The sequence below is a fragment of the Benincasa hispida genome, chromosome 3 (assembly GCF_027475165.1).
Source record: "Benincasa hispida cultivar pf3 chromosome 3, pf3_genome.v1.1, whole genome shotgun sequence".
In the NCBI taxonomy this organism is placed as follows: Eukaryota; Viridiplantae; Streptophyta; class Magnoliopsida; order Cucurbitales; family Cucurbitaceae; genus Benincasa; species Benincasa hispida.
In genome coordinates this window covers 18,973,385-18,989,634 of record NC_143480.1, presented here as the reverse complement: position 1 = coordinate 18,989,634, position 16,250 = coordinate 18,973,385, and the positions used below count along the sequence as shown (strand labels likewise).

The following is a 16,250-nucleotide window of genomic DNA, read 5'->3' as shown; positions in this document are numbered from 1 at the left end:
TTAAACTTATATCTAAATATCATATTGCAATCAATCTCATCCACCAATTAGCATATTATTTTGTGACTGCAACATCATACGTGAAAATTTACAGCTATTTCCTAACAATTAACAATGAATGTAACACTTTAGGCCAACGTCATCTTTCCTTCCCATAAACATGTTTTCTAAAAAAAATTCCTATGAGATCACCCAATATAGAATTATAAGGATTAAAATATCGATATCCATATTGATATCGAAATCTGAATTTTATGGATATATCGATATCGACAGATATTTCTATAAATCACGAAATTAGATTAATAATTAATTTGTTTTAACTCCCAAACTAAATTATAAATATTGGTGTTAATATTTCTATTCATATTGGACTAAATAAATAACATTTTTATGTTTTCTCAGCATTAATTAAAGATGTTGAGATATCTATTGATACTTTCAATATCGAATTCTTTGATTTACGGATATTTGCATTATTTCAATTACTCCAAAGTTAAGGACGCCTAACTTTAAAGTTTTTATGCAGCCACTGAAAAAAAAGACGTACTTTATTGGTAATTTTCAATTCTTTTAAACTTTTCTTAATTACATTTTTATATGCTAGAATTTTTTTTGTTCGGATGTGATCTCGAATAATTTATGTAACTTTTCTAAACTTGGAGGTTACAATGAAGATAGTATCACATCCTTAGGTTGGCGATGTGGAAAAATTTATAGTAATACATTAGTATTGAAAAAATTGTATACTGCTTACATTCATAGTATATCACAATACAAGTATTCAAGTACAAGATGAATATGTTACTTTAAAAAACTTATGTACTGCTCTGGAATTAGAAATTTTTAGATGAATTAACAATGCAGCAAACACAAAGATGAAGGATGTGAGAAGGAAAGTGAGAAAAGGAGAGTTTAGAGAAATGGCTGGATGCATGGAGAGGAGATGGGTCCACAATGTTAGTAGATCCATCACTCACTTCGAGTTGCAGAGAGAGATATTGAAGACTGTGAAACAGTTGTTTAAAGTACTGAAGCATGATTAGGACAAGACGAATGAATGAATGAATTATGGGAAGTGGTGAAAAAGAAAAAAGGAAAAAAAGAAAAAAAAGGATGGAATAGGGTTTAGATTAGATTAGGCGAGGGCGTTTGGACTTTTCCGGCGCCACCCAAACGGCCCAGTGGGCTTTCTTCACGTGCCCTGCCATTTCTAAGGTGGGCCATCCCCTTCATTCTACAAATACACTCTCTTTCTCGCTGCTGCTTCTTCTTCTTCTTCTTCCTCGTCTTCTTCCTCTTCTTACATTTACTTCCTTTTTCTCTTCTCAATCAAAATTTAGGAGTCGGCTGCGATGAAGAGTTTCCAAGAAACCCCACTTCCATTTTCTTCGAAAGTTGGGGTTTTTATATTCTGATATGATTTTATACCAAATCACATTTCTTCTTGCTAACTCACCCACGTTTTTCTTTCACTTCTACATCTTTCCAGACCCGGATCCCTCGGAACCCATTTGCTTTTCTTTTCTTTTTATATCTCTCGGTTTTACATAAACAAATGAGAAAGCTACGTTAGTTACAACCATTTAAGTCAAAATCCTAACTTTTCATACAATAATCGTGTGATAATCTTCTTTCGAAGTTGACTTTTTTTTTCCCCCCTTTTTTCAAGGATGTGTTTTAAGATGGTGACAACCCATAAATTTAAGCACAAATTAAATGTTGGTTATAGAATAAGAATAAGGTACTAAGAGGGGATTGATCCTGATCATAAGTTAAAAGATTATAGGATCGAATGTCGACGGTGAATTTTTACAAAAGAAGTTAGGAATTGATATTTGTAGGACAAAAATATCAAAGTTTTTATGAAGGGTTGGTGAGGGAGAGTAGTGAGAAAAGGGCATTAATGGGTGGAAATGGGAAAGGTACAATTTTAGAACATTTTTGGAGGAACAAGTTTGGTGGGGTAAAATGGATTAGAATAGAGAAATCCAAGTAACAATATAACATCTACATAATGGAATGAAGACAAAAAAGAAAAAAGAAAAATATGGAGAAGCGTGTCAATATTAGGCCATCCAATATGGTCACACCTCATTCATTTTTATTGTTATAAGGCATAGTCTAGATCTTCCAAATCTCAACACCCCAAAAAGATTTTCATTCCACTTCTCTCCTTCACTTCCCAAATCCTTTCCTCTTCCTAAATTCCTACAAAGGACAAAGCTATATAGCTATTAGCCCATTCCTACTCCTACTCCTCTTTCCCTTCCTCTATTTCTCTCTCTTTTTCTCTTTAAGAGAGACATAAAACTGAGTCTTTGTTTGCATGAAGTGATTGATAGCCAAGTAAAAAAGTCTTGCCTTGGTTGACTCAAAAGAAAAGAAAAAAAAAAAAGGGAAAAAGAAAAAAAGTTGCAGCCTTTTTTGTTTATAGGGTTTTGGGGGTTAATCAAAGAGGGTATAGCTAGGTAGAAAAGGAATTGAAGGGTGTAAAAGAAATGGAATGGGTCTTGGGATTTTGGGTTTGGTTTGTGAGTGTTGTTATTTTAGGTTGGTTTTGGTTGAAGAGGAAGAAGAAGAATCATATTGGAAACAACGATGGGATTCCTAGAGGGAATTTGGGTTGGCCTTTCTTTGGTGAAACTCTTCAATTCATTTCTTCTGGCTATTCTTCTCGTCCTGTCACCTTCATGGACAAACGCAAATCTCTGTAAGTCAATTTCCCTTTTTTCTTGTTCTGTCTTCTTAAAAAAAAAAAAAAAAAGAAGCTTTTCTTTTTAACTTATTTTTTTATCTTCTTCCTTCGATAGGAAACACCCAGTTGCCTATCAAACATTCATAACATAAACCAAGCATGTCCAGCTTTTTTTGACTCAGTTCTCTAAGAAAATGTTCTCCCTTTTTTTTTACCATAAATAGTGGATCATATGTATATATTTTTTTTCTTTCTATATTGCTGCATTACAAGATAGTACACAAAACCCAGCATAAAAATGATGAGTACCACCATGATTCATTAGCTGGACGTGTTTACTAAATTATTGATATATACTTTTACCTAACAAATTTCACCATTATTAAAGTTGTGATGGTAATTATGTTTTTTCAAAAAAAAAAAAAGAAAATGAAAATTTTAATTTTTTAATGGATGTTGTTATGATTAAGCCGAGCTAGCAATTAGTTGGATTGATTTTCTTTTTAATTATTTTACAAAGGGTAGGAGAATAAGGATGATGACGAGGATTAATAATTAAGGAGTTTATAAAAAGGAAAAAAAAATAATATCACACATGCAAGAGAAATAATAATTTTAATTTTAACAAAAAGGCAATATTTGCTTGTTCTTATTTTCTCCTGTTTGATGTAATGAGATGAGGCAATTCTCAAAAGGGTCAGAATTGAAAGCCTAAAAACCACCATGTACTTTTGAAGAAATTTCCATGTGGGTAAATCTTTGGTTGCAATTTTGATCCAAAAAAGTACTAAAAACAACAGTCTTTTCTTTGCTCTTTTGTTAAAGTGCAGACTTCTGACTTGGCTGCAGTAAACTACACCTTACACACTGTGAATTGGGTTCCATTTCTTGTAAAGATAGTGTAACCAAAATAGTCTGATGAAATCATCCCAACTTATATAGATTATTAAAAAATTCAAAAGTAAAAAGACAATAATGTATACATGGTTTGATTTGTGGTTGCAGGTATGGGAATGTGTTTAAAACCAACATTTTGGGGACACCCATTATAGTATCAACTGATTCAGAGGTGAACAAGGTTGTCTTACAAAACCATGGCAACATATTTATCCCAGCTTACCCAAAATCAATAACAGAATTACTTGGTACATTTTCAATTCTAAGAATGAATGGAAATGTTCAAAAAAGAGTTCATACATTGATAGGAGCCTTCCTAAGGTCCCCTCAACTCAAAGCCCAGATTACACAAGATATTCAAAACACTGTTCAACTTAGACTTTCCAATTGGAATTCCTCTCAATTGGTTTATCTCCAAACTGAAACCAAACAGGTCTCAATTCTTTTTCTCTTTTAATATATAATATTCTTTTACTTATATTTTATTTTATATATGGGTCATACTTAATCTTTTTTTTTTTTTTTTTTTTTTCCTTTTTTCAATTACTATTCTTCAGATCACATTTGAGGTATTGGTGAAGGTGTTGATGAGTGTGGGACCTGGTGAAGAGTTGAAGATTTTGAAAAGGGAGTTTGAAGAGTTTATCAAAGCCTTGATCTGTATACCCATCAAATTACCTGGAACTAGGCTATATAAATCTTTGAAGGTTTATTTTCTTTAATTAAATAAGTTCATAATTTCAATTCAAACCCATTTAATTAATTAACTTGATTTTGTGGTTGCGTTGAATGGGCTGGGCTATACAGGCCAGAAAGAAGCTGTTGAAAATTGTGAGTAAGATTGTGGAAGACAGAAAATCGAGGGTGGAGGAGAAGGTTGCACCGAGGGATGCGGTGGACGTGCTCTTACAGGATCACGATGAGATTCAAGGGCTACCATTGGATTTCATCAGCAGTCACATCATAGAGCTGATGATTCCCGGCGAGGAGACGGTGCCGATGGCCATGACACTCGCCGTTAAATTTCTCAGCGATTGCCCCCGCGCTCTTGCCCAATTAATGGTACGTTTCTTTTTCCCGTTTGCGATCCAACGGCTAGGATTGAATCATGAGTTGGAAGGGTGGGTGGGGTCTGGGGGCAAAAACCGTCGGTTTCAAGAGTGTGCGTTCTAATAACCACCATGTTCCCAAAAAATAAATAAAAGAAAAATCAAATCAAATCATGTTAGTCACATAATGGTTTTATTTATTTATTTTTAAAATCATTTTAGTACGTTAGTCACATAATCATTAGATGACCAACATGAGCATATATAATCAATGGGCTGTATAATATATTCTCGGTCAAAAAAATTAGATATTCAAAATATACGTATGCTCACATGTTGAATGGAAATAATAATAATGGGTAAATCTAGCATTTATTGTTGGAATTGTCACGACTAAAAGTTTAGGAAATTGTTATGGTATAGTATTCACAGTGAAAGGAGTTAATAAATCATTGAATTAATATCCTTTGATCATGATTCACGAATTCTTTGGGCCAAACATGTCCTAATGGTTTTATTAGCTTACTTGACATGTTTTTGAAAAACTAGTCTCATTGGTCAATGTTGTGTTTACTAGAACCTAAGAATAGATCTACAAATTTGAAAAGGTATCTAATAAGTATATGACTATATGATATACAATTATTAAAGTTATAGATAGGGTTGAAATTATAAATTCAGAAATCAATTTAGCTATTATTTTATAAGGTAAAAGATTTATTAAAGTCAATCATAAAAATTGATGACACAAACTTGTGATTTAATTTTAAGAATAATAATAATAATAAAAGGATAGAAGGGGGTGTGGGGTTAGAATTAGAAGTAGAATTGACTTTTGTAAAAAGTCGTTATCAGAGTATAGGAGGATATATTAATATCAGTAGGAAGAAAGATATATATATATATAAGTGGAGGGAGACGCACGAGCGGGGAGCGCACGTGTGAGTGAGAGAGACAGAGAAAATGAGGTGAGGATGTGGAGCTTTCGTGGCCGTACGATATTGAGATTGAGATTTTGATGCGTGTTTGTCAGATAAAAGGACCACCAATTAACTCCTTGGCTGCGCGTGTAGAGACCATTACCTGTCTCATTGTCGCCATTTCCCCCTTTTTCATTTCTTAAATTAAAATCTCTTTTTTCACTCTCACTTTTCTTTTTTCCTTCTAATTTCCCTTTTTTTTTCACCCCTTTTCTTCCATTATTATTATTCCATATTCCTCTCTTTTCCCTTTTCCTCTTATTTAAATTTAATTCACAACTAACATCATCATTTATCAATTTAAATTCCCAGCTTCTTGTTATTAATTCGGGGAGGTTACTATAGTGTGACTGAGAGTCTTACGTCGTCAGTTGTATGTGAAAAAAACTACAAAAGTATCGGGAATTTATATCTAGTGATTATTGGAGCATGTAGATTTTCAAATCTACATCCGATGGCGTATAATTATCAACTACAATTGTGGCAGCCATGTGTTTATTTCTGGATTCTAATTATTTAAGATTGGTGGGAATTACTCAAGTTCTCTTTTTGTTTTTGTTAATTAAATTAGGAAGAGAATATGAAACTGAAGAAGCAAAAGAATGGTTCTGGGGAGGAGTATAGGTGGACGGATTACATGTCTCTGCTATTCACTCAAAATGTAAGCTTAATAACACTTCAATTTTGACACCAAAACTACTGAAAAGCTCTTCTTCTTTTATGCTGATTGATTTTGTCTGCTTCCATTTTGAATTAGGTGATTAGTGAAACATTAAGAATGGCTAATATCATCAATGGGGTTTGGAGAAAAGCTCAAAAAGATGTGCGAATCAAAGGTTTGTAAGGGGAAATTATTGCTTTTTTTTTTTTTTTTATAACAACAATTATGAGGGTTGGGTCGAATCGTTGACTTTTGAGGTGCTATTAGTGTCTTATCCACCGAGTTATGCTTGGATAGGTGATTTTCTAGTTTGTTTTACTTATGTGCTGATTTAATTGGGGTTTTATCTTATATTTGATTGCAGACTATTTAATACCACAAGGATGGTGCGTCTTGGCATCTTTTATCTCAGTTCATATGGATGAAAAGAACTATGCAAACCCACATCAGTTTGATCCATGGAGATGGGAGGTACGATAATAGAGAGGAAAATGTAATATATCTACTTTCATTTTAATCTTTATGATTGATCGAAATATGGCTACAATTGTAAAAAAAATCAACAGGAAAATTTGTCTACAACAAACAACCATAACTTTACACCTTTTGGAGGGGGACAGAGGCTATGTCCTGGCATCGAACTCGCCAGGCTCGAAATCTCAATTTTCCTTCATCATCTCGTCACTACCTACAAGTACTCTCTTTCTCTCTTTGTGTGTGTCTTCATTTAAGAAAAAAATCTATCAAGAGAATCTTCTTGTAATTGAAACTAATCAGAAGTGGGGGAATAAAGCCATTATGGGATAATAGTAACATTACATAACTGCAAATGAAGCAGATGGGGAGCTGAAAAGGATGAAATCATCCATTTTCCGACAGTGAAGATGAGAAGGAAGCTGCCAATCACAATCACAAACTTAAGCTCTTGATTGGATTCAATCGTTTCAACAACTTCAATACCAAGCTGTCGAGGAAATAAGGCAAAAAAGATCTTCATACAGATGTAAATATATTCAATGACCCAAGTTTTTTTTTCTTTTTTGTGAGATAGATATAGCTAGACAGACCCACGAGGGGTCCTCTTTTTTAAGCCATAACTGTACTGATACAGGAATTCTAGTTTTACTTTACATGGAGCTCCTCTACCATTCTGAATTATGATTCTTGTTCGTGCGTCGCCATCTTTTTGACAGTTCAAAAGGGTCCTTCCTTTGTCCATTTCCTCCATTGAATAGCATTCATTGTACCCAACTCCATGTATAAAGTTTTTTTGCCTTGAATTCCCCCCCTCAACATTTTGTGGTGAGGAGCTTGCGGGAGACTCAAATTGCTAGTTTGGAATATTGCTCAGAGAACAAGAAGTTCATCTTTTGACAACCATTTTTCTCCTAATACCAAGCATGCGTGTTTGAATTTGCCTTCAATTTCTATCACATCAACTTACGATAGAGCACATCCAACGTTCAACATCAAATGCTGTGAAGTAATCAAAAGAAGATAATAGTAGTGGATAGAGATTCTTACATCATTTCAATTTCAATTCTGTCAATCAAATTAGTACAAAATAAACGTAACGAGAGAGAGAGAGAGAGAGAGAGAGAGAGTTGTGGATGGTGCGTTTATTTGGCCATGCCAATCACAATTCTAAGTGGGTCAATGATATGAAGTTTGGTAGAGCCCACTAGTGGGCGTCCTCCTCCCATGACAATCACAGTTCACATGATTCAAACCATCCACCATATTACTGTCTCCCCATTTTTGGGCGTTGGGAAATACCCAAAAATTCAGTTCCTCTGTCGGTGCAGATTAATTTATACATCTTAATCTGATCATCCTTCCGCTTCAAGTACCGTTTGCTGAACAGGCGAATCAGAGATGGCATTAGGAATCCAGATCCTGTGCCATTTGATGAATGATGGCTTTCCTTAAATGCTGAAGCCCATTTCTATTGCACTTGCAAATTGGCTCAACGCTTCAAAGCTTTCCATTCCATTCCTGCAATCTTGATTTGTTTTTACACTAGCAAAAGAAGCTAATTACAAAAATCTTGCGAGTATGTAATTGAGAAATAACCAAGCTATAGGTCATAGGATTAACAAACTCAGCAATCAAATCAAAATACGCTCCATTTTGTAACTTAAGTTATACAAACCACCAATCTTTGAGGCAGATGCCTCGAGTTAACTATAAAAAGTGATCTTCCAATTTCTTTCCTAAGAAGACTGCAAATTATAACTCAAGTAATAAAATAAGAAACTACAGTGAAACTCCAAATGGAAGACTAATGTTTCTTCCCAAATGGGTTGTTGAGCTACTGCCCTGACCATTGAGAAGGAAGCAGGAAAATTACTCTTCTAGTTCTGAACTGTAGGCATGAGCTAAGACTCCTCTTTCTGCATCTTGAAGCTTTGATCCATCGTGAAAATATACTCCAGCCTGATTAAACAACGCTAGCAAATGTAGCAACTCGTCATTACACAACTTCACAGGCCTCTTATCTTCGAAGTCCCCAGATTTTAGAACCTGTATGACCATCTCTTTGAAGGAATTATACCCATTCTCTGAATTTGAGTGCATAAGGTCCATCAGCTTCTTCTTTTGCTTGAATGTTGCACCAAGTGTCTTATTCTTCTTGCCAAAGCAAGTTCTAGTGAACGCCCGCCACTCTTCCAGGTTCACATCTGGAACTTCCTTTTTGGGACGGATAATCACAACGGATGAGTCGACTTTAGGACAAGGAACAAAGTCCCTCTTGCTTACATCCATGACATGCTCCACATCAGCCACCAGTTTCACATTTACAGCCAAACGATTGTACTCAGAATCACCAGGATCCGCCAACAATCGCCGTGCAAACTCTTTCTGAAGTAGAAGCGTGGCACTCCGAAATGGAATTGTCCCGTATACCAACTTGGCCACAAGCGGCGAAGATATCCCATAAGGGATGTTGGCCACAACGAGGTCGAAACGAGGGAACTCACATTTCAAAGCATCTTGGCATATGACCTACAAAACCCCACTGCCAGCAGTTTATCCTCTGTCAGACATTTCATCGAACACGTTGATAGCAATTTTAACTTACACAAATACGGTCTTCATATTGGTGCTCCGCCACGCGTCTGTGAAGAACCTCGACCATTCTTTTATCAATTTCAACGGCTATGACCTTTTGAGAAGCTTCCAGAAGCTTCAATGTCAGATTTCCGGTGCCGGGTCCGATCTCCAAGACCGTATCGGTCCGAAGTATGGCAGATTTTCGAACAATGGAGTCCAGAATTCGTTGGTTCATAAGAATGTGTTGGCCTCTACTCTTGTAGAAATACAAATGGGCTTCTTCGTTCTCATCTTTCTTTCGAACATTTCCCTTTGCGCCATGGTTTCTCTGGTTGTGTTGATAAGTGGATGCTGAACGTATACAGTGAAGGGATTGATGGTGGCTCAGGCCATAGATGAACCTGCATAGATTTTTGTGGGGACGAAGCATTTGGGTCTCTTCACAAACCGAAGCAGAAGCAAAAGAACATGAAGATTTGCATAAAGTTTCGAAGCTTCGTTGATTGCGAAGAAGGGAGAGAGAGTCCTCGAATCAATCGGCAAATTGCAATCCAGTCGGCGCTTTGTAATTGTAGGCCCGAATTGACGAATCTTCACCGAAATCTTTTTCCTTTTTTCCTTTTTCATTTTCAGATTTTTTCCACCCAATTCGAACAATGGCTTTGTACAATATCCAACCTCTAGATAAGAGATAATCTGTGTTTATTGATTTTTTGTTTATAGTTACGTTAGAGCATATCTTGCTAACAAAAATTACATCGACGTGTTTAAAATGTAAACATTGGTTAAAATCATGTTTATAATTACATCAAAATATACTCAAAGTCAATTTAATGTCTAATTTAACATTTTAAAACACAATTTTGTAGCATTAAAATTGTTTTTAATTATTAAAAATATCTTTTGAGTAATTTAAAATGATAAAGAGTGATTTTAACCATTTAATAATCATATTCAATTAATATGTGCCTGATACTATCCGTTTTGATGATAAATGGGAGATTGTAAGAGATTTTCTTACAAAACCCTCAATGTAACAACTTTAAAAATATATACTTTTCCATAATTAAATTGAGTTAATAAAAAATAGTGTTTGCTCACTATGAATATATTTACTTCTCTTCAAATTAGAAATGAGTAATATCTTCATTATATATTCAAATTCCACCACAAAATGTAATATATTCTATTAAAATAAATTTTTTTAAACAGAATAAAGAAAAAGGAAGAAGATTATCCATGTACTCAATGACTCGTCAACTGATATTTTGAAAACAAAAAACGTTGTTGAAGCTACGTTTGAGATTGTTTTGCTGGCGGGTGTTGTTTTTTATGTTAATTATTGTCGTTCTTGTAATGTCGTGGTTCATTCGCTTGCTCGTGCAGTTGTTTATTCTTTTGGTACCCTACCTTCTTCGGTTGAAGAAGTGTATGAGGCCTATGGGGAGTCTTATTTTCCATATTAGTTATCTTCTATTCTTCGTGGGGATTGTGTTGGTGATTAGTTGTTTTTAATGAAGTTTGCTTTTATTTATTATTTATTTTTTTTTAACATATATCTCAAAATAACAAAGTCCACGTCCTTGAGGGGGGCCCCTAAATTCGTGGGCCGATATTGAGTGCAAAATTCCTAAATAGACCCAATTCCAGGCAATAATTTATGGGCTCTCAGTTCTCACATAGTAAATGGCCTCAAAGCAGAAGCCATTTCTAACCCCTGGTTGCATCTTTTGCTTGTGCAGCTATATTTATTTAATGTCTTTTTAGTACACAACTATATATATATATTGGAGTACACATCTATATTTAATATTATTATAAATATTATAGAAGATAGATGTCCATCCCAAAAAAGACTATGTTTCCTTAAACATGTTACCCCATTTGTCACAAATTTATACATGGTTAGTGTTCTAATAACCACATCCTACTTGACAATTCTCCTATAAATAGTGGTAATTTATGCATCTTGTAGAATGATGAAGATTGGTGAGAAATCCACTATGGGAGAAAAATTTAGAGAAAATTCCATCATTTCATGATTTTCTTGTTTTCTTTATTTCTTTATTTTATTTAAGTTATTTATTTTATATATATATATATATATATATATATATATTGTTTTATATTCTTTTGTTATTTTAGGTATATTATATTTTCTCCATATATGTGTTCCGTTATGCTCCCAAATTTTATAACACGTTATCAACACAAGTTCTTATTGTTTTCCCCGCTAAAAATAGGTCCTAAGGTATGCCAATTTTTCTTTCTTTGTTATAATCAATAAATTAAATGTTGTTTTACATATTTGATATAGTTAGGTTTTATGCCTTAAAACTCGTAGATAATAAATGTTATCAATTGGCTGTCATCAATAAAGAGTTATAAATGTTAATTCAATAAATGTTATTGTTTGTGTTGTTTGTCTATTTTTGTCTTAATAACCTAAATCTAATAAATTAACATCTAAGGTTGCCTTATGAGTCTTGAACTGTATGTGGAGACATATAGAGATCAATGTTCAAGATACAGTCTGAAGGGTTTATAATATAGGGATAAAGCTGGATACTTTATCCTGGTAATACTATAGATACGACCTACTTTATATTTGATAAAAACGCAATGATCCAACGCGTTCGTGTAGTTGACATGCGAGTGAAGGTATCCTATGAAATGAATTTGCATAAGACTGGACTGCGAAATAGTAACCACTAAATGTAACACCGTTAACTAGTTAGGTTCCTATTTCAATAGGATGACCTAGGCAACTTAGTTTTAATCTTGAGTATATTATGAACTTTTGTTCACGAGGGATTATCCTTTGATTTATATGGGTGAGGGTGGCCAATTCACCGATCCAATATGCCTACTATTTTGGGGCAAGACCGAGTTGGGAACTAGGAACATAATAATAGAAGATGAAATTCACTCCTTCTCGTCTTAAGAGTAAGTAGATGAGTGTTCTCTTAAGTGGTGTCTCTAGGACTTGAACAAAGGGCTTTATTCTCTCATTGGCCCAAGAGGGGTTGCTGTTTATTGATTAGACCATTAACAGGTTGTTCATTAAAGGAGCACTGGTACTTAAGGAGTCAGGGGTAACCCAAGGGTAAAACAGTAATTTAACCCAGTTGGAGCTACAAATACTCGTGGAGGACTAACTTACGGTTATTGGTCTATATCTATGGATACAAAAATATATTTGTAGTGAGAAGAGTGCAACTATGGGCCTTTAGTGGGGTATACCCACAGTTAAGAATATTAATTAACTTGGTTAATGAGTTTAGCCAACTAATCTTATATCGTTGGAGCTTCTGATCTACAGGTCCAACTCACTAAATGATATTTAAGAGAGATGATTTGAATTGTTCAAATTAATTTGAGAAAACCATATATTAATGTGATTAATTTATAATTGATTATGAATATGATCTATAATTCAAATTAAATTGGAAAGTAATATTTGAATAAGATTCAATTAATTCAAGAGAATTAGATTCACAAAGAATTAATTAATAGAGAGGTATTGCACATATACTTACGATGTTTATAATGATTATATATATATATATATATATATATATATATATTAAATTGAATTTAAATAGTTATTTAATTAATGTGAAAATTAAATTTAATAAGTGTTATTTAGTTGTGATAATTAATTAAATAAGTGATAGTTACTTAATTGGACTAATTAATTTAATTAATTAAATAAGTGTTAATTAATTACTTAATTATGGAAAAGGGAAATAGGAAAAAGGTTAGGAAAAATGTTTGACCATTCTCTATATAAAGACCTCCCTATGTCCCTTTTGGGACACACTGACAATACACAACACACAAGTGTTATTGTGCAAAATTTTCCCTAAGCCACAAAGAGAATCCACCTTTTTCTCTTCTTCCTCTCCCAATAGTTGGATACCACCTATCCCTTTATTAGAATCCTCGATAATAACGAGGTTACTCTCGTGGTAATGTTCGAGATTGTTCAAGAAATCGTTCATAATCAAGATCGTTGGAGGAGCCGTTCGTTGGAACTTAAAGAGGATTGTTCGTGAAGTTTGAGAATCTACAAAGGTAAGAATCGTTCTAATCTTTTTTCTAAAGCATGCTATATTACATGTTTATATTCTGTTTTAGTATATTGAATTTGTTTATGTAAAAATTGAATTGCGGGATACAAGGCATTCACAATGCTTCCGTTGCGGGATTCGATCCATTCAATTGGTATCGGAGACAATTTCTTGCATCCACGTTCTTTATATTTTTCAAAACAAAATCAGTTTAAAGGTGAGTTTAATATTCTGCATTTGGAATATTTGAATGTCAGTTTGCAAGATTGAATGTTTTCAATTTTGGCACTGGATTACTTTTAACTGATTAAATTATAAGGGCCCCTTGCATTTTTTGGAAATTTAATTTTTGCTTTGAGTCTGTAAGTCCGTATTGATTGAAAGAGCAACGGTTGCTGAAGAGATATGGAAGAAACAAAAATGTTCTAAATAAGTTCAGAGTCGAAAATGATGTGAACAACAACATTTTGCTGCTCAGCGTCACGACGCTGCTATCGCAGCATTGCAACATTGAAAGGCAGATGCAACGCAAAGCAGTCGTAGTGTTGTAATGTTGCCCTCAGTGTTGCAACACTCTGAATTTTGACAGAGTGCTGGTGGGGTGCACGAGGACGATTCAACTGTAATTGTTTTGACCTAATTTCCTTTGTATTATTTAATTAATATTAATTACTTAAATTAATATTCAATTAATATAATAGTTATATTAATTTAATAAATTAATTTTACATTAGGGTGCCAAAATCTGTCCAATATTTGTTGTTTAAATTAATTTAATTATGCAATGGATGGATGTTTAAATTAATCTTTGAATTCATATTACATATTGTATGTCATATAGATTCAAAAATACCCACTTTAGGATAAACATGTACATGCATCATAAATAAATATAAATGGTTATATTTTATAGATGCATGATTAAATTAGCATGCTCATGCATCATGATATAAATGTTATGTTAGTGATGTATGATTAACTTAAGCATGTCCATGCATCATACTATATATTAAAATTGTTATAATAAATAGTGGAATGATGTATGTGAATGCTTGTTTTTATTGTATGATTTATATAAGTGTTATATTTATCAAATGGAAATGAAATTTGCATTAAGCATGACATTACTTAGATAAATATAATTGTTGTATTTAATCGATGTCTTTAGATGCAAATTTATAGGTTTTAATAAAGCATTAAAATATAAGTGTTACAGTTTTAATGAGAAAGTTTAAAATCTATAATCAAGAGTTGTATGCAAACATAGGTCCAAATTAATTTTAAATAGTTTAAAATTAATCAAGCTAGATTTATGTTTTTCTAATGGGATTAGGAATAGGTTAATCTTTTTAATTTGTTTTAATAGGATTAAAATGAATTTAATTAAAAGATCAAATTTATAAAATAATTGCCCATAAGGGACCTTTGTTTAAGGAATATTCTGTTTAAAATCAAATTTAAGGAATGTTCTGAATAGGGAAAGTGTTCATAGTAAGTGGGAGAGAGATGCATGTCAAGGTATCCTATGCTCTCCTCCATTAGGTTGCACTGTGAGGTTTCTATGGTCTACCTACATGTCGTCCTGAAGCGACCATCCCTTTGGAGAGCCTGATCATAGGGGTCGAAATAACTCAAACTCCAACAATGGATAAGGTTTCTTAGGTTAATCTTCAATAGTTGTCTTTTCCTTCGATAGCCTGTTGAAGCATACCTTTGAGATCCAAAAATGGGAGATCACACTTACGGGATGAATTAAGTTAGTTAATGAATCCTTAATCGAAACAAAGGTAACTAAAAACTATAGGAATAAGAGTTATTTTAGTGTTAGTAATTAGCTGAGATTGTCTCAATTTAGGGGAGGAGTAGCTGATCATCCTTTGGTGGCGTTGCTCTAAACCTCTAGAGTATTGTTGCAAAAACAAAAATCAATGGTTTAATTAGGGTTTTACGAATGGTTTTGCTAAATTGATTGGATTATTAAGTAATGGGTTATGAAAAATATAACTAATATAGTCAATTGATTGTTGTATATTTCAGCATGTATTTCACAATCATGTCTTTGCTTAAAAATGAGAAATTAACCGGTGAAAACTATGCGATGTAAAAATCTAACCTGAATACGATTCTGGTATTGATGATTTGCAGGGTGTCTTGATGGAGGAATGTCTTCCAGTCCCCACTCGAAATACATCCCAAGTGTTGAAGGATGCTTATGACCATTGGATGAAGGCCAATGATAAGGCCAAGTCTATATCTTGGCAAGTCTGTCTGACGTTCTTACCAAGAAGTATGAGGCCATGATGTCTGAATGTCAGATTATGGAGTCCCTTCAAAAGATATTTGGACAAACATCCATTCAGATCCAACACGAGGCCTTCAAATACATTTACAATGTGCCATGAAAGAAGCCAATCAGTGAGAGAACATGTTCTCATCTGATGGTCCAGTTCAAATTCACTGAAATGAATGGTACGGTCATCGACGAGCAAAGTCAAGTGTCTTTTATTTTAGAATCTCTTAAGAAAAGTTTTCTTCAATTTCGCAGCAATGCGGTTATGGACAAAATACAATACAATCTGACTACCCTTCTAAACAAGTTACAGATTTTTGAGTCCTTTATTAAAAGAAAGGGACCAATAGAAGGAGAGACAAATGTTGCTTGTTCCAAAAAGTTCCATAAAGGTTCATCATTCGACCTCTGGTTCTAAAAAGATCCAAAAAAAGAAAGAAGGGAAGGGGATGACTCCCTTTGTTGGAAAAGGCAAGGGCAAAACTAAGGCTGACAAAGGAAAATGCTTCCACTGTAATGTGAATGGTCACTGGAAAGAAAGGAAGGGC

The 16,250-nt window shown here is 33.7% G+C and overlaps 2 protein-coding genes across 2 annotated transcripts; one reads left to right on the top strand and one right to left on the bottom strand.

Moving 5' to 3' along the window:
* The first annotated feature begins 1,272 nt into the window (after positions 1-1,272).
* On the top strand, positions 1,273-7,443 carry ROT3 (Cytochrome P450 superfamily protein). Its single transcript, XM_039025951.2, has 9 exons — positions 1,273-2,713; positions 3,704-4,028; positions 4,153-4,302; positions 4,403-4,657; positions 6,196-6,285; positions 6,382-6,460; positions 6,650-6,756; positions 6,852-6,979; positions 7,124-7,443. Exons 1-9 carry the CDS (start codon positions 2,502-2,504, stop codon positions 7,212-7,214), a joined length of 1,437 nt encoding a protein of 478 aa, XP_038881879.2. The 5' UTR covers positions 1,273-2,501; the 3' UTR covers positions 7,215-7,443.
* Positions 7,444-7,769: 326 nt separating this feature from the next.
* On the bottom strand, positions 7,770-9,921 carry DIM1B (Ribosomal RNA adenine dimethylase family protein). Its single transcript, XM_039025952.2, has 3 exons — positions 9,368-9,921; positions 8,636-9,291; positions 7,770-8,280 (listed from the first exon to the last, which is right to left on the bottom strand). Exons 1-3 carry the CDS (start codon positions 9,767-9,769, stop codon positions 8,211-8,213), a joined length of 1,128 nt encoding a protein of 375 aa, XP_038881880.2. The 5' UTR covers positions 9,770-9,921; the 3' UTR covers positions 7,770-8,210.
* Positions 9,922-16,250: the final 6,329 nt, after the last annotated feature.

Coding starts and splice junctions, on each gene's coding strand:
- ROT3 (XM_039025951.2), top strand. CDS start 2,502: ATGGAATGGGTCTTGGGATTTTGGGTTTGGTTTGTGAGTGTTGTTATT. Junction 6,286..6,381: donor CTCTGCTATTCACTCAAAAT/GTAAGCTTAATA, acceptor ATTTTGAATTAG/GTGATTAGTGAAACATTAAG. Junction 6,757..6,851: donor TTGATCCATGGAGATGGGAG/GTACGATAATAG, acceptor AAAAATCAACAG/GAAAATTTGTCTACAACAAA.
- DIM1B (XM_039025952.2), bottom strand. CDS start 9,769: ATGCTTCGTCCCCACAAAAATCTATGCAGGTTCATCTATGGCCTGAGC. Junction 9,292..9,367: donor AATATGAAGACCGTATTTGT/GTAAGTTAAAAT, acceptor GGGGTTTTGTAG/GTCATATGCCAAGATGCTTT. Junction 8,281..8,635: donor TACAGTTCAGAACTAGAAGA/GTAATTTTCCTG, acceptor TCAAGATTGCAG/GAATGGAATGGAAAGCTTTG.